Source organism: Littorina saxatilis, linkage group LG10, assembly GCF_037325665.1.
Source record: "Littorina saxatilis isolate snail1 linkage group LG10, US_GU_Lsax_2.0, whole genome shotgun sequence".
NCBI lineage: Eukaryota > Metazoa > Mollusca > Gastropoda > Littorinimorpha > Littorinidae > Littorina > Littorina saxatilis.
The window spans coordinates 27,939,548-27,965,700 of record NC_090254.1 but is presented as its reverse complement, the minus strand read 5'-3'; the positions used below and the strand labels follow the sequence as shown (position 1 = coordinate 27,965,700).

Sequence of the window (26,153 nt, the reverse complement as noted above, 5' to 3'; positions counted from 1 at the left end):
CGGCTTTTAAGACCCGACATTTTAGAGCGTTCCCGGCTTTTAAGACACTTAGTTTTTGAGATTGTCTGTTAATAATGTTTGTAAATATACATGTATACCTCCATTAAATTACATAACTTTACCCAACTCACATATAGCAATTAACTCTAGTTCAGTGCTGGTAACGCTGTACGCACCCCTTGGTAACAAGGGGAGCCACTCTAAAAAAGAGAGTGACCCTACCCATAATGCAACATTAACACATACTTGACTTCCGTATGCGCGCGCATATACCGCCATTTGTACCATTCCACAACACAGCGTCCAAGGGTCTGGTCGCATTTACGTACGCTCCTGCTGTTGTCAGCTTTTCACCTTGGTCTTTGGACTTCGGTGTCGCCCCTTGGTACCGCCTGAAGCTTTACACCTGTTCCTTTGCTGTGTGGGGTGAGATCTTTTTGATTTATTGGAACTTTAGCGACGTTTTTTCGTCGCTCCTTTCGAACTTATAAATTTTTCGTCTGAAAATTTTTGTGAGTTTGTGTTTGTAATGGCGGAAGCTGCACTCTTAGAGGGTGCAAAGAAGAAGCTCAGTTCGGGACAGGTCCCGGCTGAAGTGACTCCTAAGTAATCTTCGCGTAAGTCTAAGGGCGCTGGACTTGCCGCGCCTTTGACTTCAGATTCGTCTTCTGCTAAGTCACCCGTTCTGGCTGACAATCTTGTTAACCTTACTCTGACTAATGTTGCCTTAGTTAAGGTTAATGTTCTGGTCGGCCTCTGGTGTTTCGGATGCCTCTGCTTGCCCAGGTTTAGCTACCTCGGATATGGCTTCTTTGTTGTTGACGCTTAGTGCTCAGGTTTCGACTTTAGCGTCAGAATTGTCGTTGACTAGGGAGGAACTTCGTTCCCTCCCTTCCGGTGTGTCGGATACTTGTTCTCTTTCCAGGGTACGGTCGTCTCCTTTGACTTCAACCTCTACTTCCGCCCGTGCTTCTGCGACTGTGACTCAGGCAGAGGTTCATGCCTCGCAAGATGGCGATGCACGCTGGGTGTCTTTGCTGAGTGTGCCCACGCATGACAGAGGTATGTTGACACCGCGAGTAGCCGGGTTCTCCGGCGAAAGCGGTGTGCTTGTTCAGGAAAAAGTAGCGTGCCGAAAGGGGCTCGAAAGCTCTGACTCCGCGGCTGGCTCCCTCTGCTTTGGCAAGGGGTTGATTGCGGATATGAGCCCTGAACAGCGAAAGGATAACGCTCTCAGTCCGCTCCTGGTACAGGATAGCGGTGAGCAGCTACGTCCTCTTCCGCCCAGGGGGCAGGAAGTTGGTGGCCATATTGATTCTCGGTCTGATTCGGACTGCTTTCAAGAGCAGGACGGAGACCTCGAGGATGGCAGGAGGTTGATGGCCATTTTGATTCTCGGTCTGATCCGGACTGCTTTCAAGAGCAGGACGGAGACGTCGAGGATGGCCGTTCCTCCGCACAGTAGCGTGCCGAAAGGGGCGTGAAAGCTCTGATTCCGCGGCTGGCTCCCTCTGCTTTGGCAAGGGGTCGATTGCGGATATGAGCCCTGAACAGCGATAGGATAACGCTCTCAGTCCGCACCTGTTACAGGATAGCGGTGAGCAGCTATGTCCTCTTCCGCCCGGGGGGCAGGAAGTTTGTGGTCATACTGATTCTTGGTCTGATCCGGACTGCTTTCAAGAGCAGGACGGAGACGTCGAGGATGGCCGTTCCTCCGTACATGGTGGCACTGGCTGCTGAAGCGGCACATAAGTTCTTCCCGGAAGGGGTGGTGGAGAGTGAAGCGAAGCTTGCCCCACCCCTTTCGGCACTTGACGACTTCCGGTGTGTGAGGGAGCAGAAGCCTCTCTTCCGCTTTCGGGAGTCGCCAGCTATTGCCGTTGAGATGGCATCTACCCTAAGGGGTAAACGACATGTTCCGGTTCTTCTGTTGGCTCGACGCGGTGAGGTTCCGGAGGAAGTGTTGCCTTGGGTTGTGAAAGAGGGGGAGCGTCCTGCTTCCTCTTTGCATAACTTCAAGTTGAACCCATTTCCGGTCAACTTGATCGAATCTTTTGCTTTGCCTTCTTGTGTGCTTCTGGTGTCACCGGAACTGGCTGGTTTAAGAGAGGATGGCTACAGGAAGGACAAGCCTGTCCCTTGCACTGTAAGTTCTCTGACGGCCTTAGAGGAGACCGCAAGGTCTCTTCTTGATTTGTCTTCTGTTTCTGAATCCTTACAGAGGTCTCTTTCTAGATCCATTGCTTCCTCGCTCGACCCTTTCGAGTATCGTTTTGATGCTTCTCCTGCCGTGGCAACTTTGGCTAAAGTGACGAGAGAGCAGTTGGCTTTGTCGGCAAAGCTTTACGCCCATGCTGTGTTGTCAAGGAGGTCAGCCTTTTTGGCGGGCTCCAAGATTTCGGACAGGGCTACCATAGAGAGCTTGAAGGTCTCGCCTTTTTTCAGAGGGTGCTCTGTTAGGCCAATCCTCTCTGGACGCTCTCAGGAGAGAAAATCAGGAGGCACGAGACATTGCTATCGCTCGCATCGCGCAGCACGGGTTTCAGAAACCTCAGAGTAAGCCGCATACGCAGACTCAGTCTACCAGCAAGCCTCAGGCTTCCTCGTCTGGAGGTGGTAAGGCTCAGAAACAGTCTTTTGCCTCCAGGGGTAGGGGCCGCGGACCGCCTTATCATAGAGGGGGCAGTCTTTTGGCGGCTCCAGTGGGTCGGGGCGCAAGCCCCACCCTCAATGAAGCTCCCCCGAACAGCACATCCTGGTAGCCCCCGCGCTTGTTGTAGCGGGCGGCCCGTCCAGGGCCCTCACTTCCTGGCTACAATTAGTGGACAGCAAGTGGGTTGCTGGGATCGTGCGTTCGGGGTTCCGGCTGCTCTGGTCAGAGAAGAAGGCTCCTCTGGTCAGGATAATTCCGCCCTGCAGGGCACCAAGGGAACAAGAGGCACGAGATGCCGTTCAAAGGAACTTGCTGCTCTGTTGCTCAAAGGAGCAATAGAGGGGGTCCTAGATCCACGGTCTCCGAGGTATTACGGGAGGCTGTTCGTAGTACCAAAAGCCTCGGGGGCTTGGAGGCCGGTCTTGGATCTTTCAGCTTTGAACAAGTTCTTACGAACGATAAGGTTCACAATGGAGACGACAACCTCAGTTCGGGAGGCGCTGCGTCCGGGGGACTGGGCTACGTCTGTGGACTTAACAGACGCGTACTTCCACATCCTCATTCGTGTTTCAGACAGGAAGTGGCTTCGCTTCCCTTGGGGGAACAAAGTTTACCAGTTCAGGGCTCTGCCTTTCGGCTTGTCGCTAGCCCCTTGGGTGTTCACAATGGTTGTTCGACAGCCGTGCGCTCTTGTAAGGAAGGACAATCGCACAAAATCGGAACTGGTTCCGGCCCAAACTTTTTCGTATCTGGGCATGGAGTTCGACACGCAAACTTGGTTAGTTCGTCCGTCTCAGAGACGAGTGGACAGGGACTGATACGCTCACTCAACGGAGAGAATCAGGCCAGTGCTCGGGTTCTTACTTCGGTTCTGGGGTAAATGGAGTCTATGGCAACTCTTTTCCCACTGGGCAGGCCCGCGCTGGAGGGCAGACATGTCAGGATTCACACAGACAATACGACAGTGGCGTTGTATGTGAACAAACAGGGAGGGACACGGTCTCCCAGTCTGTCGGGCATAGCCTGCCTCATTTTGACTTGGTGCAACTCCCAGCGCATCCCTCTTTCAGCTGTTTATCTGAAGGGCAGCCTGAACGTCCTTGCGGACATTTTGAGCAGGGGAGTCAAGGTGGTTCACTCGGAGTGGACTCTTTCACACCGATCCCTGGATCGTCTCTGGTCTCAGATAGACAAGCCTGTCATCGGCCTTTTCGCGACGAGTTTTTCTGCGAGACTTCCTCTCTTTGTTTCCCCTTCCCAGATCCTCTGGCCTGGAAGGTGAATGCCTTGGAAATCATTTGGACAACCTGACAGCGTATGCTTTCCCTCCGTTTTGCCTTCTGGGAAAGGTACTCAGGAAAGTAGTCTTAGAGAAACCAGCGCTGGTTCTGGTCGCTCCGCTTTGGCCAAGCCAGCACTGGTTTCCCGACTTACTGCGTCTAGCAGTTCGGCCTCCGATCCCTCTCGCCGTGAAAAAGGGGGGACCTCGCGCAGCCTCGGTCAGGCATCCCCCACGAAATCCACGGCTCCTGAGCCTTCACGCCTGGATTCTGTCCGAAGCTCTTTGCTTAAGGCAGGGGCCTCTGTGTCCACTGTAAATATTGTCCGTCATGCCCATAGAGAGTCAACGACTTCTGTATACTCTTCTCACTGGGCGGCTTGGTCTAGGTGGTGCGCGCTTAACGGGGTTAATCCTCTATCACCTAGGTCTATGCAGATAGCCAACCACCTGTCTTGGTTGGCAGAACAGGGAGGATCTCCCTCTTCTCTTCGCGTGCGGAGGTCTGCGATCTCCTCAACTCTCTTACAACTTGGGTATAAGATCTCACTCGGCGGAGTGATCTCTAGTGTTACTAAGGGTGCTTCCCTTACAGCCGCTAGCGTTAAATCACAGCTCCCGGCCTGGGACGTGATGCTAGTTTTGCGGTTTTTAGCCTCTGAAGAGTTTGAACCCATTCGTTCGGCTAGTTTGATTAATTTGACACGCAAGGCCGTGTTTTTAACATTGCTCGCTACTTCTAGGAGAGGTAGCAAGGTTCATGCTTTGTCAGGTCTGGATAAAGACATTTCTTTTGAGAGGGATTATGGTCCATCTCTCTTAAGTTTATACCTGGCTTCCTCGCTAAAAATCAGAAGCCTGGTCAGATTTCGCCCGTTTTGCATATTTTACCGTTGAGCACGGTTCTAGCTCCTGGAGATCCAGATTTAGCTAATTGCCCCGTTCGGTCGCTCAGCCGCTTCCTGTCATGAACGCGGCACATTCGTTCAGAAACCCAGAAGCTCCTCTTAATTTCTCTGAACACAGCTAGGATTAAGGATATTGCAAAGGTCACGTTGACCAAGTGGGTGTCCACACTGATCAAACAAGCTTACGCCTGGTGGGATGCTCAATTGGGGGATTCTAGGACAGCCTTGCCTCTCACTGCTGCCAGTACACATGAGGCAAGAGCATGGGCTTCCTCTCTCGCTGTCCTACGGTCTGGTCGTCTGACTGAAGTGCTAGAATCATGATACTGGCGGTCTGAGGATGTTTTCATAAACTTTTACCTCAGAGACATCGCTTCATCGAGACAGGATGGCAGCTCTGTGCTACCGGCAATGGTAGCCGCAGGGCAAGTCCTGTATGCTTGAATTTTGGAAAGTACCCACCACCTATAGTAGCAATCTGCTATATGTGAGTTGGGTAAAGTTATGTAATTTAATCCAAAATTTTAGTAATAAATTTTAATTTAATTAATATACTTACCCAACTCACATCGTTTAATCCCTCCCGCCTCCCCGCTGTGGTGGTATTTGGGACTAAAAAAGGAGTGAGTTGGGCTTCGTTGGGAATGATACAAATGGCAGTATATGCGCGCGCATACGGAAGTCAAGTATGTGTTAATGTTGCATTATGGGTAGGGTCACTCTCTTTTTTAGAGTGGCTCCCCTTGTTACCAAGGGGTGCGTACAGCGTTACCAGCACTGAACTAGAGTTAATTGCTATATGTGAGTTGGGTAAGTATATTAATTAAATTAAAATTTATTACTAAAATTTTGGATTTGAAGGATTTCTTCCATTTTTGAACACTCGATTTTCTCGGTTCCATCATTGTATCTGAGTGAACTACTCATGAAGAGTATAAACAGTATATGTATTCCTTTAGTTCTGGGCTGCCACAGCTAGTAAAATATACACTATTCAGCTTAATTGTTGCTTTTGTCTGTGTCTGAACATATACCCTGATGTAGTTAACTCTGCCTGGTCTGTTTGTTTGTGTGTTCATTCAGTTGTAAGTTGATTGATTTGTTAGGTCTCAGGTTATTGTTCAGTTTTGAAATCAGGTGTTGTTGGTGCTAGTATGTATGTGGGTTGGGAGTAGGGGTGTGTATGTGTGTGTTGGGTGTGTGGGTTGGGAGTAGGGGTGTGTGTTGGGTGTGTGGGTTGGGGGTAGGGGTGTGTTGGGTGTGTGGGTTGGGGGAAGGGGTGTGTATGTGTGTGTTGGGTGTGTGGGTTGGGGGTATCAATCAATCAATCAATCAATGAGTCTTATATCGCGCATATTCCGTGGGTACAGTTCTAGGCGCTCTGCAGTGATGCCGTGTGAGATGAAATTTTATACGGCCAGTAGATTGCAGCCATTTCGGCGCATATTTGTGTATGTGTGTGTTGGGGGTAGGGTTGTGTGTTGGGTGTGTGGGTTGGGGGTAGGGGTGTGTGTTGGGTGTGTGGGTTGGGGGTAGGGGTGTGTGTGTGTTGGGTGTGTGGGTTGGGGGAAGGGATGTGTGTGTTGGGTGTGTGGGTTGGGGGTAGGGGTGTGTATGTGTGTTGGGTGTGTGGGTTGGGGGTAGGGGGGTGAGTGTGTGTTGGGTGTGTGGGTTGCGGGAAGGGTTGGGTGTGTGGGTTGGGGGTAGGGGTGTGTATGTGTGTTGGGTGTGTGGGTTGGGGGTAGGGGGGTGTGTGTGTGTTGGGTGTAGGGGTGTGTGGGTTGGGGGTAGGGGTGTGTGTGTGTGTTGGGTGTGTGGGTTGGGGGAAGGGGTGTGTTGGGTGTGTGGGTTGGGGGTAGGGGTGTGTATGTGTGTTGGGTGTGTGGGTTGGGGGTAGGGGTGTGTGTTGGGTGTGTGGGTTGGGGTGTGTTGGGTGTAGGGGTGTGTGGGTTGGGGGTAGGCCTATGGTGTGTGTGTGTGTTGGGTGTAGGGGTGTGTGGGTTGGGTGTGTGGGTTGGGGGTAGGGGTGTGTGGGTTGGGGGTAGGGGGTATGTGTGTGTTGGGTGTGTGGGTTGGGGGTAGGGGGGTGTGTGTGTGTTGGGGTGTGTGGGTTGGGGGTATGGTGTGTGTGTGTGCATGTGTTCATGCATAAAAGTTTCATTGTCAGTACAAATGGTACCTGCAGTATAATTAGACACCCATGGAACTATTCAAAAATTTCACTACATAGCAGGTGGCCTGTCATGAAAGGTATTTTGGTGAAGATTATATTAGACCACAGGACAATTTTTAATTGACAAGTTAATTGTCATGGGAGTGACCTTCTCGTTGCAGAGAGACCTCACATCTCAGGTACCACTGTACACCTAACACTCTCTCCATTGATTGCTTTATTGTCTTTTTCTGTGTGTTTTATTTTTTACAGGATAGAGCCACCCTTTTTCTCATGGTGCAAGGCAAACCATTGGAAGAAAATATTGCCGCGATCAATTCCAGGCTGCTCAAGCGTTTTCCTCGTATAGAAGGTTTGTTCTTATGAGACTGTTCTATTTTCTTTGTGTGTGTGTGTGTGTGTTTATGGTAAGTGCAGCTGCAGAGGAGAGAAAGTGGAGAGAGAGGGTGCGGAGGAAGAGGAGAGAAACATACAAACAAATGAAAACAAACCAGTGAATGTTTAAGGTTGTTATTTACTCAACCTATGTTTGTTCATTCAATTGTGTGTGCGTGAGTACATGTTTAATTGTAATTCAATCAAGTTGGCGTTTTAATGAAACAGATCCTGTGATTGGTCAGAATGCCCCATCTTATTAAAAATTACCGGTCATTAATTGTCGATGTACACTCGCTAAAAAAAAGCCAATGACCACCTGCTGGCGAGGCACATTGATGCAAGCTCAATTAGTCTTGGTTAGCTTTGAGGGTCATTTTACAAGTAGGAAATATGAAGGCCAACGAAATACTGAGAGCATGAGTTATGCGAAGTGATGACGTCGAATACGTGATGTAAGTTAATTGATGCATGGATTCTTCCGGACTACGTCAGTCAATTCCGAAGATCGCTTTTGTGATGAAAAGAATTTGTTTTAGAATTTGCTGTCCAGACATCCGTCAAAAAAGAAGGGAAACTGTATGTGAAAGAAACAAAACAGGAGCAGAGTAATAAGATAGGAATACAGAGACATATTTCTTGGGACTTGACCCTTGCAGGTATAGGTGGACTGAAAGTAGTGTGTGAACAGAACAGAACCAATTCTGTCTGTTTACAACCGCATGAAAGCAGGAAAGAGATCGTCGTCATATTGAATTACAATAACATAAACATGCTTCCATTTAAAACTTCTCGGTCTTCATCGTGGATTGACGCCCTCCCAAAGTCTAATTGAAGCCCTCCGTCGCTTCGCTCCGTCAGGCTCAATTAGCTTTGGTCGGGCGTCAATCCACGATGACGACCTCGAAGTTTCAAATGGAAGCATGTTAGTGTGTAAATGTATTTTAAATTATATTTATTGTTTATTTATTTATTAATGTATTCACTAATTTATTTCGTTGTTCATTTCTTTTCATTTGGAAAGGAAACAAGTTTCCTGAGCAGCTTCTAAAAATGACCAAGCTTCAGAGATTGGACCTGAGCTACCAAGGCTTTGTGTCGGTGCCGGATGAAATCAAGAACCTGACCAAACTGAACAACCTGACGTTGACTGGATGCCACAATCTGGAAACGCTTTCCCCACAAGTTTCAAACTTACCACTGGAAGGTTGGTGGCTGTCATGAGTTTTGGTCAGCTTTTGCTATTAGACAGACCTAGATGTGGAACTTTTCAGCACGTGTACAGGAACGTCATCAAATCTAGTTTTTACGTCACGCGTTTGCAAAGCTCTGCAGTCTTGGTGGGAGCAAAACAACGCATGCATTTGGAACATTGGAGAGAAAAAAGTGAGTCACGGGTGACACAATATCTACACGTACGCGTACAGGTCTTTGCTACACGTTCGATCATCTGGAACACTGTACTCTACAGTGGAACCCCCCTGTTAAGATTTGCTTTTTTTAAAAACCAAGGAAGGTATGAATGTTGGAACGTTGGCGGTCCATTGGTTTTTGGATTTTTGCTTTTCTTCAGTCACACAGAAACCGGCACGGTTGGCCTAGTGGTAAGGCGTCCGCCCCGTGATCTGGAGGTCGTGGGTTCGAACCCCGGCCGGGTCATACCTAAGACTTTAAAATTGGCAATCTAGTGGCTGCTCCGCCTGGCGTCTGGCATTATGGGGTTAGTGCTAGGACTGGTTGGTCCGGTGTCAGAATGATGTAACTGGGTAAGACATGATGCCTGTGCTGCGAATTCTGTCTTGTGTGTGGCGCACGTTATATGTCAATGCAGCACCGCCCTGATATGGCTCTTCGTGGTCGGCTGGGCGTTAAGCAAACAAACAAACAAAGTCACACAGAAAGAAGGAAAGAATGAAGCAGGATCAGAGTGATACAAATTATTATTATTATTATTATTATTGTGATAAGGAAACACATTTCTGGGGACTTGATCCTCGTATGTTAGTGAACTTATCGGAGAATGTGAACAGAAGAGAAGCATTCCGGCCTTGTTATATTCGTGAATGAGTGCAAGAAAGTGTTCGGTGACAGATTAAATTAAAATAACATTGGTATATGTCTCCACTTAAAACTTAAAGTTCATCATTTGGGAATCGATGCACTGAGACTCAAAGCCTAATTGAAGCTCAGTGGCCAGCCCAGTGGAGCGCAATGACAGAGGGCTTTGTATTGGCTTTATCAGGGCACTGATACCCAACATACCTGCATTTTTACTGCTGCATGTGAGGTCATGAAACCGGCAGCGGCAAAAAAAAGTTTCAGCAATTATCAGAAGTTCAAGGCAGCTAAGTCCTTGCTGTCATCTTTCCCTAACTGTGAAACAAGTTAAGCAGATCTACCCAAATGACGGCAAAGTTGTTGGCAATGTTTGACTCACCTTTGTGTGTGTGGATGTGGCGGACATGCCTGTCTGGAGTACTTTGGGTGTTCTTACTTCGTATGTTTTATTGTTCTTATTTTTTTGTTTTTTAAGGTTGTTGTCATATGTTGTTTGGTTGTTTTAAGAGCAGATGAACCACACTTTTCCATCCATTGTAATTAATTGTATGGACAATAAATGATCTTATGTCTTATGTCACCTGAGTAATCAGTGAGTCTAATAGTAATGAGCAGTGTCTGTCTGCATGGATGAGCAGGCGGCAAGGCATGAACCAAAATTCGGCATTGAGCCAACATTCCACACCAAACAACATCCTGGAAGCATTTTTATATTTAGTCAAAACGTAGGCTGGGAATCGAGACGAGGGTGTGGTGTATGTGTGTGTGTGTGTGTGTGTGTGTGTGTGTGTGTGTGTGTGTGTGTGTGTGTGTGTGTGTGTGTGTGTTTGTAGAGCGATTCCGAGAAAACAACTGGACCGACATCATCTTCATAAAACTTGTGTGTGTGTGATGGCCTTAACTTCTCTGTTAATTTGTTCTCACAGTGTTGGCCCTGAATGAGTGCCCGTCTCTAAAGACGCCGCCCCAGGAGATTGTTGAGCGGGGATTCCAGGCTGTCTTCGGTTACCTGCGGCGTCTGCAGATGGGCTCTGTGGACTGCAAGAGAACCAAACTCATGTTTGTCGGTCTGGGAGGGGCAGGCAAGACCAGGTAAATCATGACAGCAAATTATTTAGTATTTACATAGATTATATCTTATAGAGCCTGAATTGCTTTAAATCAGAAAAATAATGAATTTTTACCGTGCGACTATTTTTCAATGTGTAGGTTGAAAATCTTTTGTGTGACTGGTAGTTTTTTTCACGTACACTGGTCACGTATGTAGACAGGCAGACAAGCACCATCCAAGATGAATGTTTTGTGGTCATTAAAAGCTATGGAGGAGGTTGTTTGTCAAAAGTTTTTTCTTGACTCCTGTGCGGGGATTGAGCTCAGTCGGTAGCGGCGCTGGCTTCAAAACCAGCTGTCGCTATCGGCGTGGGTTCGATTCCCACGTTCGGCGAGGGATTTATTTCCCAGAGTCAACTTTGTGCAGACTCACTTTGGTGGCCAAACATCCCCGTGTGCACGCATGCGCACAATAAAGAACCCAAGTTCACAGTGAAAGTCTCAGGGCTTGGAAACATCAATACACGCATGCAGGAAAAGAAAAGAAACAAGAGGCGAAGCCTTCAAGGCTCCCGTAAGAAATCAACAAACAGTAACATAACACAAACTCACTCACTCCGTAACACACACACACAAACACACACACACACACACACACACACACACACACACACACGCACACACACACACACAGTTAAAACTAACGCATCATATCAACTCCATGTATAATTTTCAAAAGAAGGCAAACAGATAAAATGACTAGGGTAATAGGTTAGGTACCTGCCATGTGGGCACTTTTTCCACTGCTGTCCTCAGTCCTATACTTTTCATCAAGACTTGTCACCATGCCGAGTAGATCTAAATTCGGAAGTCTTCATGTGGCTGAGGCATATATCTGACATAGCGTCGATCTTGTTGTAGGTTAACCTCCTTTCTGAAAAAAATGGCAAAATGCGATTAGTTATGATGACTACAACCTACACAAATATAAACAGTGTTTTGAAACAGAATAGTCAGGTTATACAAGCCACTTTACCTATGCAGCATGGTAACCCTACAATATGCGAAACATGTCGACTGCAGCAGCCTGGTTCTTAAAATAATTCTGACGGTCAACACAGCCAGAAATGCCAACAAAGACAAGAAAGCTGTGGCAAGGTAAGCTTACCAAACGTTACATAGCGAATCATATGATAGTGCGTAAACAGCAAACAGTAGATCTACAATCAAAGAGAGGATCGAGTCTGGAATGAAACGCGATACAGATCTAGCATTCAAAAACTGTCTTTCACGTTCAAGGAAGTTGTTGCAAAGCACTTAAGACTTACTAAATTGTACAGACAAAACCATGACAGTGCATGTTTTGAATCTGAGGAAAAAATCGTGATCATTGTGACTTTGAGAACAGATTCATTCCGTTTTCTTATATCTGCATGTTCAAGTAAATGGTGGACAGTTTTTTTCGGGCAGAGTAAACTTAACTTGAGACTCTACTGCAAGTCTTGAAATTCACATAAATCGAACCACGAGCAAAGACATCCAAACATTACAGGCACTTTAGATCAACTCATTTCACTAGAGGTGACTGCCTAGCACTGTGTTTGACATCCGTGTCTGCTGAAATAAAAAGAAATTAAAACAAAACGGATTAACAGTAGGTGACACGTTATCAGAGTGGGAGACACTAGATCTGTCTCTGAACTTACCGGGATACGGCTGCAAGATCGACACTGACTGCCGCGCTTTCGACAGCTCTTCCTCGCGTGGACATTGGAAACACGCTGTGCAGATCAAATTGTAGGAAATCTCCCTTTGGTATCTTCTTTATTTACTTTTCTGGAGCTTAGAAACCGAACAACATGAAATCGTCTTCCCCGGCGAATCGGCGAGGTGAGAACTGGACCACAATCCTTCGCGCGACCCCTGACCTGATCTTGACACCTGACCTGCCGTCTACATGCCAAACACGACACAAATCAGTCAACTGCTTGTACCCCTTCAAAACCCCCCACCACCCGTTTTCTTTGGATACACGCTTTAACTACACACATGCCGACACAATGTTGATCATTGCTTCAATAATTTGAAGATGGTGCTTGAAAATTAACCACGTGAAATGAGTATTTCGGTGTTTAGCCAAAAATGTTAAAGTTTCTACCACAGACATACACACATACATACATACGCACGCACGCACAGACAGACAAAGTTTACCATCGCATAGGCTACACTTACGTGAGCCAAAAAAAGGGTAGTGCCGTATACTGTATGGTAGCTCGCTTTCCCCAGTGAGAAAGCAGCCAGAATTTCCATGAGGGTAACTGTAGTGCATGCTCACTAGTCATGGTTATCTATACTGCCTGGTCACACAGCCAGCCTCAGTTTTAGCCTTGCCTCTGCAGCAGTCTGCATTCAGCTATCACAGTGAACAGTCTCTTGCTTCAGTACTCTCTACTTTGTGCTTGTGTTTAACCTTATCTTTTAGTCTTATATTCAATACAGTGTAATCATTACTATACACTCCTTCACAGTGTTGTCTATGTGTGTGAGTGTCATACTACACATACATCATATCATTACAGTAACCTCACAATATGACTCTTATTCTTATCCTTATCCTTCTCACAGCTTGGTGCAATCCCTGCGTACTGGTAGCTTCTCTATGCAAGAAAGCTTCAATGAGCAGATCACAGACGGCATTGACATCTGCGAATGGAACGTTCCCTTACAGAATGAAAAGACCCCTCTGCAATACAGTGTGTGGGATTTTGCTGGCCAGACTGTCTACTACAACACACATCAGGTTGGTTAGACTTGTACTTTTCATTATACGTTATTTGTATGTCAATATAACACTTACCTCGACAGTACTATTCTTGCACATTATCTATTATAGGCCGAAAAAATTGGACAAAACGCTGAGTGGGTACAATTATCTCCCATAACCATGCGCCACCGTGGATCCCAAGCACTGTCCGAGTGCTTCCCCCTTACAGGATGTAGGTGGCGCGTCCTCTTTCTTTTTTCGCGCGTGTCAGACCGGCTGTGTTTCTGCTACGCTCCCGGATTATTTTGGACTAAGAGGCTTCTTTTCTGTGTGGACTATCACCTGTTGGATTATTGTGTGTTATTCCACTTCTGGCTTGAGGCTACGTTGTGTTTCCTTCAACTTGTGCCTCCGTTTTTGTGTGGCGGACTCGGCGTGCCTCCCGTCCTACTTCGTGGTGACCGGTCGTCTGCTTCTCGTTTCGCCGCATTCACTTGAGTATTGACCTAAATTTTCTTTGAATTTTGTTAATTCTCGGTCTTTAAGGGTACGTACAGGGCGAGGTAGGATGTCTCGTCCTGTTTTGGGCTCTGGTTCTACGGAACCAGAGTCTGCCGGGGGCAACCCTTCTCCGGGCGCCCAGCGTCATGTTTTACGCACGGAGAAGGGGACCTTTCGGCGCTCCGACTCTCCCTCCCCAAACGCTTTGCGTTTGCGGCGAGGGAGGGCGGAGAAAGCCTGTTTGAGCAAGCTCAATGCGAGCTTGCTCAAACAGGCTGGGCTTGAGCCTGGGACTTCGGGCGGGGCTGCGCCGTCGAAGGTTCGGGGAAGGTCGAGGGGAAAGAAAAAGCTTCTTTCTCCTTCTCCTTCAGTGGAACAGGCTTCCCCCCCTTCGACGCCGTTGTCCGGCCCTCAGTCTCAGGCTTCAGCTCCTCCCGGTTTCAAGCCTGGGGGGAAGGTTTCCTTCTCCTCCCTGGCTCGAATCCGGGGGCAGGTCGATTCTCAACCCTCTTTGGGGGTTGGTGAATCCGATCTAGGGGCTACTGGAGAGACTCAGGTTTTGACAGCCAACGGCCATACCACGTTGAAAACACCGGTTCTCGTCCGACCACCGAAGTTAAGCAACGTCGGGCCCGGTTAGTACTTGGATGGGTGACCGCCTGGGAACACCGGGTGCAGTTGGCATTAAAATCTTCCTTTTCCGGTGCCTCTCCTGTGCCCTCCTCGGTTTCCACCGCTGTGGAAGCCAGGAGGGACACGGGTCCTCCTCTGAACTCCCTCGCTGGGTCGTCTGCTGCTGTTTCGACAGTAGTTTCGGCCTCCTGGGGGGGGAGATCGGAGGAGATGACGGGGTCTCTGAATTCCCTCCCCGCTGGGGTTGGGATGCGAATTGACCCCGTTCAGGGCGGTCCTGTGGGGGCAGGGGTTTCAGGCTTCGTGCCTACGACCACTGCTACTACGGTTCCCTCTGACGTCCGTGTGACTGGTGGCTGTCCCTCTTGATAAGACGCTCCGGCCGACTAGTTACTGGACGTGGAGGTGTTCGACAGAACGTGGTACTTCTGTCGAATGGTCAGGGCGACGGGAACATTGTTTCTGTTGCTCAGACCGACACCTCCGACCGGACCGTCTTGACCCCACGCCATTCCTTAGCGTCTGGTGTTCGGGTGACGGATGGTCCGGACCAAGGGTCCGGAACGTTCCAGGCTTACGGGTCGGGATCGAACCGGACCCACGGGTCCCGACTGGACTTGACCTCCGGGTTTGGTCCGGACGGGACCCATGGTACGGGACCGTACCGGACCTTAGGGTCCGGTGCGGGACAGTACCTCTGGCCCTTGCCGGACCCCCGGACCTACGGGTCCGGATGGTACGGTACGGGACCAGTGGTTCGGTCGGGACCGGACCACCCGACCACCTCTGTTGGTCTGGGTGGTCTGGCACCGAACCGGAACACACCGGACCACCGGACCTACGGGTCCGGATGGTACGGTACCGGACCAGTGGTCCGGTCGGGACCGGACCAGTGGTCCGGTCGGGACCGGACCAGTGGTCCGGTCGGGACCGGACCACTCGACCACCTCTGTTGGTCCGGGTGGTCTGGCACCGAACCGGACCATGCCGGACCTACGTGTCCGGATGGTACGGTATGTCCACGTCCGGACCGAGCCACCCGAACACTTCTGTGGGTACGGATGGTTCGGTACCGAACGGAACCTCCGGATGCTACGGGACCGGACCGAACCTACGGGTTCGGATGGTCCGGTACCGGACCAGTGGTCCGGTCCGAGCCGGACCACCCGACCACCTCTGTTGGTCCGGATGGTCTGTCACCGAACCGGACCTACGGGTCCGGATGGTACGGTAGGTCCACGTCCGGACCGAACCACCCGAACACTTCTGTGGGTACGGATGGTTCGGTGCCGTACGGGACCTCCGGATGGTACGGGACCGGACCACAGGACCGGAACACCGGACCACCCTACCGGATCGGTCCGGACCACCCGACCACCTCTGTTGGTTCGGATGGTCTGGCACCGAACCGGACCTACGGGTCCGGATGGTACGGTATGTCCACGTCCGGACCGAGCCACCCGAACACTTCTGTGGGTACGGGTGGTTCGGTGCCGAACGGGACCTCCGGATGGTGCGGGACCGGACCGGACCTACGGGTCCGGATGGTCCGGTACTGGACCGGTGGTCCGGTCCGGACCGGACCACCCGACCACCTCTGTTGGTCCGGATGGTCTGGCACCGAACCGGACCATACCGGACCACCGGACTTACGGGTCCGGATGGTACGGTGTGTCCACGTCCGGACCGAACCACCCGAACACTTCTGTGGGTACGGATGGTTCGGTGCCGAACGGGACCTCCGGATGGTACGGGACCGGACCGGAACACCGGACCGGAACACCGGACCACCCTACCGGACCGGTCCGGACCACCCGACCACCTCTGTTGGTCCGGATGGTCTGGCACCGAACCGGACCTACGGGTCCGGATGGTACGGTATGTCCACGCCCGGACCGAACCACCCGAACACTCCTATGCGTACGGATGGTTCGGTGCCGAACAGGACCTCCGGATGGTACCGGACCTATGGGTCCGGACCTACGGGTCCGGATGGTCCGGTGCCGGACCACCCGACCACCTCTGTTGGTCTGGATGGTCTGGCACCGAACCGGACCATACCGGACCACCGGACCTACGGGTCCGGATGGTACGGTATGTCCACGTCCGGACCTAACCACCCGAACACTTCTGTGGGTACGATGGTTCGGTGCCGAACGGGACCTCCGGATGGTACGGCACCGGACCGGAACACCGGACCACCCTACCGGACCGGATCGGCACCCCCGACCGGACCGGACCATTTCTTTTCTGATCAGACCCGATGGGTTCCTGTTCAGTCTATAAATGGCGGGGGTTCGTTGGCTGGGCTGACCCAACAGTCGCAGGGTTGTTGTTTTTCTCCCCCTTCGGCTGCTGGAGACGTTTCGTCTTTGGGGCAGGGGTCTTCGCGGCCTCTTGCTTCTGTGGGCGTTTCTTCACAGCCTGCTTCACCGCTTTCGGCTCTTCCCCCTCAAGCTCCCTACACTCCTGCTTTTGAGGAGTTGTCGGGAAGTGAAGAGGAGAGTGAGTCGGAGGACGATAGGGAGGAGGATCAGGGTCGCCCTGAGGTTAACACTGATCCTCTACCCTTGCCGGTTTCTGATGGAACTTCCGAAGCTATGCTTCGTACTTTCCAACAGTACATGACAGACATCACGCGGCGTCTTGACGTCACGGATGCCTCTCTTAAGCGTCTGTCGTCTAGTGTTGACACACAGTACGTGGACCCGGGGTCTGAGGACGAGAGGCAGGAGGCTCGTCCTCGCACAGCTAGAAGGACGTTTGAACAGTTTCAGGACGTCCTTCCCTGAGACGCCCTCTCGTCCTTTGAGTCCGCTTCGGCCCGGGCACGGGAGGCTCACGCCGCGTCTGCCGGCGGCTCGTTTTATGAACGATCCGTCCGCCGGCAATTCGCGTTCCACCCTAGTCTTAGTGCCACGGTGGAAGCGGCAGCACATTGCCTGAGGAGTACAGATTCACGTGCAAACGCGACTTATGTTCCTCGGGAGGACGCGGGTTCAGTGCCATGCTTTCCTTCGGGAGGCGCACCTCCACTGTTTCCTCGTGTCCAATCTGTTTCGTCCCTCCCTTTTCCCTTTGACTCTCGAACTCTCCCTTTCCAGACTTCGAGTGTTTAGGGTGGGGCTGACGGTGATGTGTTCGTTGGGGAGGTGCCTTCGGTCAAGAAGGTGGAACTGAGCTCTGCTTCGTTCCACAATCTTGAGGCCACCGTTTCTTCCACAGTCGAGGCCCAATCACAGGCCTTGACATGGATGAGCACGCTGTCCACACTGTTGGACCCTCCCGATCGGGCAGAGTCCGATTCCACTCGGGTCCTTGACACGGTTCGAGTGGATCGGGCTTTGCATGCCGTGCGATCGTGCGTGACGTCTGCGGCAGAATTGGCCATTGGAACACGGGTCCACTTTATTGGCCCTGTTCCGTGATCATTTTCTGCCTACTTCTATAGTGCCTCCGGATATGAGGAAGAGTCTGAGGAACACGTTTCCTCAGCCTTCTTCCCTCTTTCATCCGGACACTGTTCGTTCTGTGGTGGAGTCCACACGCCAGAGGAACACTGATTCTCTGATGGTTGGCCTCGCTGCTTCGGCGACGGCGGCGGGGAGTAAGAGAAGTGCTACAGTCACCTCCAGCTCCCAGCCTCAGAAGAAGAAGAAGAAGAAGAAGCCAGTTTCACTGCCTCCTTCTTCCTCCTCTTAGGCGCCTGTTGCGTTCCCAAGCAAGACGAAGGGTGCTCAGACAGGTAAGGGGAAGCAGCACCACCAGGGGGGGTGGTCGCAAGCCTGCGCCTGCCCGCCAGCAGAATTTTCAGTGAGTCCCGGCCCTACGTTGACGCCCCCTCAAGTTGCCCCTCTTTCGTCCGTCGGTTCCCTTTTTCGGGCCCGCGGCATGTGGGGCAGACTGGTCTCCAACCAGTTTTTCTTGAGGGTGGTGTGGTCGGGGTTTTCTCTACCGCTGTCGTCACAACCTCCATTGTCCGCTCTACCCTGGACGTTCCCCCCTCCTCGAGACCCTGCCAGATGGCAGGCTCTTCAGGACGAGGTGAACTCGTTGGTCGAGAAGAAGGCGGTCTACCCCCTTTCTCAGCCTTCTCCGGGGTTCTGCTCCCTCCTGTTCACCGTCCCCAAAAAGGACGGCCGGTTCAGGCCGGTGTTGGACCTCTCCACCTTGGACTTGTACCTTCACAGGTGCAAGTTCAAGATGGAAACCCCTTCGTCGGTCCGGTTGGCCATCCGGCCAAACGATTGGGCCATGTCTGGGACCTCCAGGATGCTTACTTCCACATCCTGGTGGCCCCGGGGTACCGACATCTGCTCCGGTTCGTTTGGGAGGGCACAGTGTTCGAGTTTCGGGCCCTCCCATTCGGCCTGTCCTTGGCCCCTCTGATTTTCAACGGGGACAACAACACCACATGCTTAGCTTACCTTCGCCATCAGGGGGGCACCAATTCTCGGTCCCTCTCCCTGTTGGCGGAGGAGATTCTGCTCTGGTGCCAGACCAATCAGGTCCGGATGTCAGTCCAGTTCGTTCCGGGGAAACTGAACGCCCTGGCCAACATTCTCAGTCGGGGCGATCAGGTTCTCTCCACAGAATGGACCATCGCTCACAACGTTCTACAGCGTCTGTGGGCAAGGTGGGACCGTCCTCTGATCGATCTGTTCGCAACTCGATTCAGCGCTCGGCTTCCCAGGTACGTCAGCCCCTTTCGAGACATGAATGCGTTCCACTTGGACGCATTCACTCTCTTGTGGAGGCTCCTCGATGCTTACGCCTATCCCCCGACATCTCTGATTCCGAGGGTGCTGGCAAAATATCTGCAGGAACGACCAAGACTGATTTTGGTCGCGCCTTACTGGCCAACAGCTCCGTGGTTTCCAGATCTTCGCGGTCTCACCCACGTAGACCCTCTACCTCTGGATCTGGACGGGGGAGGTCTGCTCCAGCCTCGATCATGCCTCCCTCATCCACGTCCAGAGAGTCTGTGCTTGACCGCATGGCTCTTGTGCGCTCCAAACTGCTTGCACTAGGATTGCACAAGAGTTCAGTAGAGTTTTCCTTGAACGCTAAGAGGCGATCAACTAATCAGCTCTACGACTTACGCTGGAGAGCTTGGGCCACCTTCGCCTTGTCCAAGGGGATAAAGCCGCTTTATCCCTCAACACAGGACTTGGCCAACTTCCTGGTGGAAGTGTATCAAAAGAAGAGTCTTTCTTCTAAGACTCTTCTTGGATACAGATCTGCCATCGCTTCCACGATTGCGGCCGCTACTGGTCGCAGACCTGAACACTTGATCAGGTCCTCCCTCATCGCTAATGTCCTTTCGGGTATTAGCAATGCAGCGGTGTCTAAACCTCGGGTTTCATTTCCCAAGGGGGATGTCTTTCTGGTCCTCAAACTCCTGCGTAGCAATGAGTTTGAACCCCTGGCAGGCATCAGTATCAAGTTGCTGATTTTTAAGACTAATTGTTCCTCATCGCTTTAGCCACTTGCCGTAGACTCAGTGGTATTCAAGCTTTGAGTGGCCTGGACTTTGACATTGAGTTCACCACACAGCAGTGGTTGCCAGCATGGTCACGTCAGTCTAAGGTTTGTTTCTTGGGTATATTTTCTTTTACGGTAGTACTGTTCGAAAATTGCCTGGGTATCTTAATCCTTGGATTTAAGTGATTTTGATTAAGGAGTTTAATACTCTACATATCACCCTCACACCACTCTGGTATTCTGTGCAAGAATAGTACTGTCGAGGTAAGTGTTATATTGACTGTAAGGCTTCTTTTTAAGCCTACTGTCTATATGATACTTACCGAGACAGTACTATTAGAGTTTCCCTCCCGCCTCCCCTCTTGATATGTTATGGGCTTTTTGAGGGTCTGCAGCTCATAAAGAAAGAGGACGCGCCACCTACATCCTGTAAGGGGGAAGCACTCGGACAGTGCTTGGGATCCACGGTGGCGCATGGTTATGGGAGATAATTGTACCCACTCAGCGTTTTGTCCAATTTTTTCGGCCTATAATAGATAATGTGCAAGAATAGTACTGTCTCGGTAAGTATCATATAGACAGTAGGCTTAAAAAGAAGCCTTACATTTTGACCAAAATATGACATTTTACACAGATTGAGACAGTGTTCCTCCGAGACCACGCTAGCGGTCGAGGTGAACAATGACTGTCGAGATCTCTGTAAAATGTCATATTTTGGTCAAAAATACAAATGACATTTATGTATCAATCGATTCTGGTTTGAATTCCTTTTAGTTTTTATGATTGAACGCACACAAACATGCACTATTTTGTAGTGTCAGCTGGCCGCCTAAATATGAAGTATTATCGGCCTCTGACATCATATGGCTCAAGGAAGGGAAATCCAGTGTTCAATCGATACATATTGCTTTATTTTCTGGGTTTTTTCTTTAGACTGTTCAAACATGCAAATGTTTTCCAAGGCCTAACAGACGTTTTCCAGACATAATTTGTTAGACATGTACTCTTTGTATTGCTTTATTTTCTGGTTTTTACATTTAGTCAAGTTTTGACTAAATGTTTTAACGTAGAGGGGGAATCGAGACGAGGGTCGAGGTGTATGTGTCTGTGTCTGTGTCTGTGTGTGTGTGTAGAGCGATTCAGACCAAACTACAAGACCGATCTTTATGAAATTTGACATGAGAGTTCCTGGGAATGATATCCCCGGACGTTTTTTTCTTTTTTTCGATAAATACCTTTGATGACGTCATATCCGGCTTTTTGTAAAAGTTGAGGCGGCACTGTCACACCCTCATTTTTCAATCAAATTGATTGAAATTTTGGCCCAGCAATCTTCGACGAAGGCCTGACTTCGGTATTGCATTTCAGCTTGGTGGCTTAAAAATTAATTAATGACTTTGGTCATTAAAAATCGGAAAATTGTAAAAAAAAAAAAAAACCAATTTTAAAACGATCCAAATTTACGTTTATCCTATTCTTCATCATTTTCTTATTCCAAAAACATATAAATATGTTATATTCGGATTAAAAACAAGCTCTGAAAATTAAAAATATAAAAAATATTATTAAAATAAAATGTCCGAAATCGATTTAAAAACAATTTCATTTTATTCCTTGTGGGTTCCTGATTCCAAACAGAAAGTTAAAAAGAATAAAGATAAAGAAAAGCGTGCTATCCTTCTCAGCGCAACTACTACCCCGCTCTTCTTGTCAATTTCACTGCCTGTGCATCGAGCGGTGGACTGACGATGCTACGAGTATACGCTCTTGCTGTAAAAATGCAGTGAGTTCAGTTTCATTCTGTTAGTTCGACAGCTTGACTAAATGTTGTAATTTCGCCTTACGCGACTTGTTTCTTCTTCAAACATGCAAAGCGTTTTGCAAGGCCCAAAGAACGTTTTCTAGAAATATCTTTGTCAGCTGTGGAAGAGTTGCCCCCCCCCCCAAATGGCAGTACAATGTCACTGAATAATGTAGCTAAACGATCTAGGCACTAGTCAGTTAAAAAAATGAGCTCTGATGTGAATTTTGCAGTGACCAATCAATTGATCACAAATAATTTTCAAGTGATGCCTTGGTTGCTTCTTTGCAGTATCAATCAATCAATCAATATGAGGCTTATATCGCGCGTATTCCGTGGGTACAGTTCAAAGCGCAGGGATTTATTTTTGTATTTTTATTTTATGCAATTTATATCGCGCATATTCAAGGCGCAGGGATTTTTATTTCTGCCGTGTGAGATGGAATTTTTTTACACAATACATCACGCATTCACATCGGCCAGCAGATCGCAGCCATTTCGGCGCATATCCTACTTTTCACGGCCTATTATTCCAAGTCACACGGGTATTTTGGTGGACATTTTTATCTATGCCTATACAATTTTGCCAGGAAAGACCCTTTTGTCAATCGTGGGATCTTTAACGTGCACACCCCAATGTAGTGTACACGAAGGGACCTCGGTTTTTCGTCTCATCCGAAAGACTAGCACTTGAACCCACCACCTAGGTTAGAAAAGGGGGAAGAAAATTGCTAACGCCCTGACCCAGGGTCGAACTCGCAACCTCTCGCTTCCGAGCGCAAGTGCGTTACAACTCGGCCACCCAGTATCACTTGCCACATGTCTTTTGCCACTTGAGCTATTTATTTTGTTTATTTTTTATGGTGTTGTTTTATGTTCAGCTGTTCATGTTTCTTTGAAGATGTTATTTTTCATGTCAGTTTTTAATGTTCTGATGATGGGTTTTTCATTTTAGTTGTTCACCTTTCTTTGATGTTGTTTTTCATGTCAGTTTTTAATGGTTTTTTTTTTATGATGTCAGTTTTTCATGTCCAACCGTGCGGTGTACATGCTGTTGTGGAACATCCGTCTGGGCTACGAGCATGCGGGGTTGGACTTCTGGCTGAGTTCCATCGCGTGTCACGCTCCTAAAGCTCCCGTGCTGGTCGTCGGCACACACTGTGACAAGGTGCGCGCTTTGCTTCTGTCTTTACGCCATAAGCACAATAGGGAATATCAAACTAAACTCATAGGAACTTATAAGGACTCATTGACAAAACTTATGGGAATATCAGACTTATAACTTATAGCAATTTACAGAAAACTTATAGGGATCTTTTTCACAATCCCTATATTATTCTTATAAGCTTTACCGCATTTGCATTTAAAATCCTGACATTGCGTTGTACCCTTATTTGGGTATGAGTTTCTATAAGAATTTGTTATAAGTTCATATAAGTTTTTCTATAAGTTCATTTCGTATAGGTCTGTCTTTACACCATAAGCACAATAGATATCCTCCTCCAACACTGATTGCCACAGAAATGTGTTAAAGTTTTAAACTTTCACTGAGCGTGGGCCACCCACAGACCCATTTTAAACCAGCTCTACTTAAAACTCCACTCGCTGAACTTAAAACGTCCAAAAGGACCCAGTGTATGATTCTGAAGTTTTTGGGGAAATAATTCTGTTTATATACTGTGGAAGAGTTGTATTCCTTGAAGGTGAGACACATGGAAATGTAGGACCCCCTCCTGTTGTACATGTACCTTACCAACGACTTGACCTAAATATAACTGACGTGCAAGGACACTCGCAATACGGGGACATTTTTAGCTGGTCTCAATTAAGGGTGTACATCCTTCACAATTAATATAGGCACCACTGCACCCCTGTATATGATGTACTACATGACGCTTTCAGCCTAGCATGCTACGTTTGAAGACAAATAGCTACCCTGTTACGCCAAGCTTAGAATTGCTACGCTCAAACGATTAATCACAAGCATGCAACAGTTTGCTCTTTCTTGTGAGTCCTGGTACTCATTTCTGATTCTCATTTCGTTTTGCGGTCAGAATTTATGTCATAAAACATTGTATACACTGAAAATTAGCACTGCAGACACTCTCTATTCGCCATTATGTTTCTTTTTTCAAAATAAACGTTTGAAAAATGTGTGTACAGCAGTCCCTGCAATGTACGGCCCCCGGCGTGAGCGGCCACCTGACATGTAAGGACACATTTGCTCGGCACGGAGTGTTTTCCTTCTATATTTGCCCCTCCTTAAACGGCCACCTGCAAAACGTGGATGCCGACACTAATTTTTGGTCACAACAGCAAGTCATACCCGCAATGTACGGACAGACCATCGTCAAATTTTCACCACAACAAATTTGATAACAGAGCAGTCCGGCTCTTGGTACAAAGGTCACAGCCGCAAAGGCGTGATGACAGTCACTGACAACTTGAGTGCACGTGTACCCATCAGGAGGGGTGTAGTTTTGGTCAGGAGTGGAGTACATGCAAAGATGCCAACATGTAAATGCACTATGCTCTTTATTCTTGTCTGTTGGACGTAAAGCAATACTGAATAGAAGCCACAGTCGATGAAGGTCCTAAGCGAAAGAGAGTGAAAAATCGGCCACAGTTCTCAGCATCGCGTGTCTGTGTGTAATCTCTTTCATTGACAAGATACTCTTGTTTCCCCGCAGCCTTGACCAGTGAGTCGGTTACCTAATCTGTGAACCCTTCAGTTGTCTTGCTTTGTCAAAAATTAGACACAGTCACCCTGGTTTTGCTCTGAGTGAACAGGGCAGCTGGCCTCAATTAGCTGACACCTCTCTGGCCACAGCCCCAAACAGTACATGGCTGGGGGGAGAGAGAGAGGGGGGTGGGGGGGTAGCTGGCTTAACTCAGTGGGGTGTCTGGTGTCACTGTCAGCAGGAAGAGCATTGGAGAGAAATAGAGAGGTGTACTCTTCCACACAATTTCCAAGCATCGGTCATCACGCTTAGGGTAGGCAGTGAGGGGGAGTGAGAGCGGTGTTGTGTGCAGTGTATTTCCGACTGAAGAGTGCCACATGATCGGCATGCAGTCAATAAAGCCAGACAAGAAGAAAATAAATTACATGATTATGACATGCAGCTCTATCTGCTGCTTTTTATTCAAACTCGGTTTCAAGCTTATTCTCGCAAAGCATCTGCACACGTGCCTCTGTGCTGTGTTTGTGTGGCTGCTTTCGTATGTCAGTGCATGGTGAGTGCGTTCACTGCCTTGAGGATTTATTTTTTCTCTTCTTTTCAACACCATTCATACAAATATTTTTTTACAGAACGTTTAAAGAAATATTAGGAGTTTGTTGTTATTGGTTAGTAGCCACAAGAAGTGGTTAGCATAGACTCAATCCTGTTGTTTGTGTGTCTCCCTGTGTGAGTGTATGGGGGAGGGGGTGGTGTGGTCACCCCTCCCGTGACTGGCCACCTGCAATGTACGGACAGTTTTGCTATGGCCCAAGGGTGTCCGTTCATGAGAGGGACTGCTGTATATTTGTACACGATATAGCCTAAATGTTGATGTGAAAATAAAGTTTAGACAATGCTGCGCTAAAACACAATTTTTGCTACGCTGGAAATTCCACACACACACAAAGTAAATTGCTACACTTGAGGTTACACAAGGGTTGGCAAGTGTATACGTCTGTGTTGACAGGTGAGCAAGTCGCACATCCCGGAAGCTGAACTGAAGCGTCGTTTTCCCCAGATCCACAGCTTTTATTTTGTCAGCTCCTACACTGGAGAGGTGAGCACAGAGCTGGAATTAAGCTTATCTTCTTTTTTTTTTTTCTTCTTTTTTTTGTGTGCTGTCCTTACACTTGTTCCTTGTGCCGGTGTTCTCTCACACCGCCCCATCCAGGCATCAACTGCTAGCTCCAACCACATCTGAATTTTGTTCCACTGCCAGACTTACCGATTTTACAGACGTTCCAAGCAATTGTCATTTCCTTGGGAGACATCAATAAGATTAGAGACAGAAATTGTGATATCATCATGCACTTTTATGACATTTTCTTCATTTTTGCTTCCCTTTGACGCCAGAGATTTTCTTTTTGACAGGAGTGTCACGAAGAGACGTCTTAGTTTATCCAATCGATGTTGTATCGCATTTACTAAGTGACAGACAGACAGACAGAGACAGTTAAATAATACAGATTTGGTATCATTTACAGGGTCTGGAGAAACTGAGAAATGACCTTGTGTCCGTGACCTTGATCCAAAAGTACATGGGTGAGAAGATTCCAGAAGTCTGGCTCAACCTGGAGAAACAGCTGATTGGGTAATACTTTGTGAGTGTGTGAGTGTATGTGTATGTGTGTGTTTGTGAGTGTGTATGTGTGTGTGTTTGAGTGTGTATGTGTGTGAGTGTGTATGTGTTTGTGTGTGTGTGTTGAGTGTGTGTGTGTGTGTATGTGTGTGTGTGAGTGTATGTGTTTGTT

At 48.7% G+C, this 26,153-nt stretch overlaps 1 protein-coding gene and 1 non-coding gene across 2 annotated transcripts in view; both read left to right on the top strand.

The window, feature by feature from the left end:
- The window catches only part of LOC138978527 (uncharacterized), a 96,649-nt gene that overhangs the window by 45,334 nt on the left and 25,162 nt on the right, over nt 1–26,153 (top strand). The window contains exons 31-37 of the mRNA XM_070351263.1: nt 7,266–7,365; nt 8,413–8,595; nt 10,373–10,538; nt 13,125–13,299; nt 22,704–22,850; nt 25,370–25,459; nt 25,887–25,993. Coding sequence (XP_070207364.1) covers nt 7,266–7,365; nt 8,413–8,595; nt 10,373–10,538; nt 13,125–13,299; nt 22,704–22,850; nt 25,370–25,459; nt 25,887–25,993 — 968 coding nt within the window. The remainder of the gene's footprint in view (nt 1–7,265; nt 7,366–8,412; nt 8,596–10,372; nt 10,539–13,124; nt 13,300–22,703; nt 22,851–25,369; nt 25,460–25,886; nt 25,994–26,153) is intronic.
- On the top strand, nt 14,330–14,448 carry LOC138979303 (5S ribosomal RNA). Its single transcript, XR_011459988.1, has one exon. It is a non-coding gene; the product is annotated as a 5S ribosomal RNA (ribosomal RNA).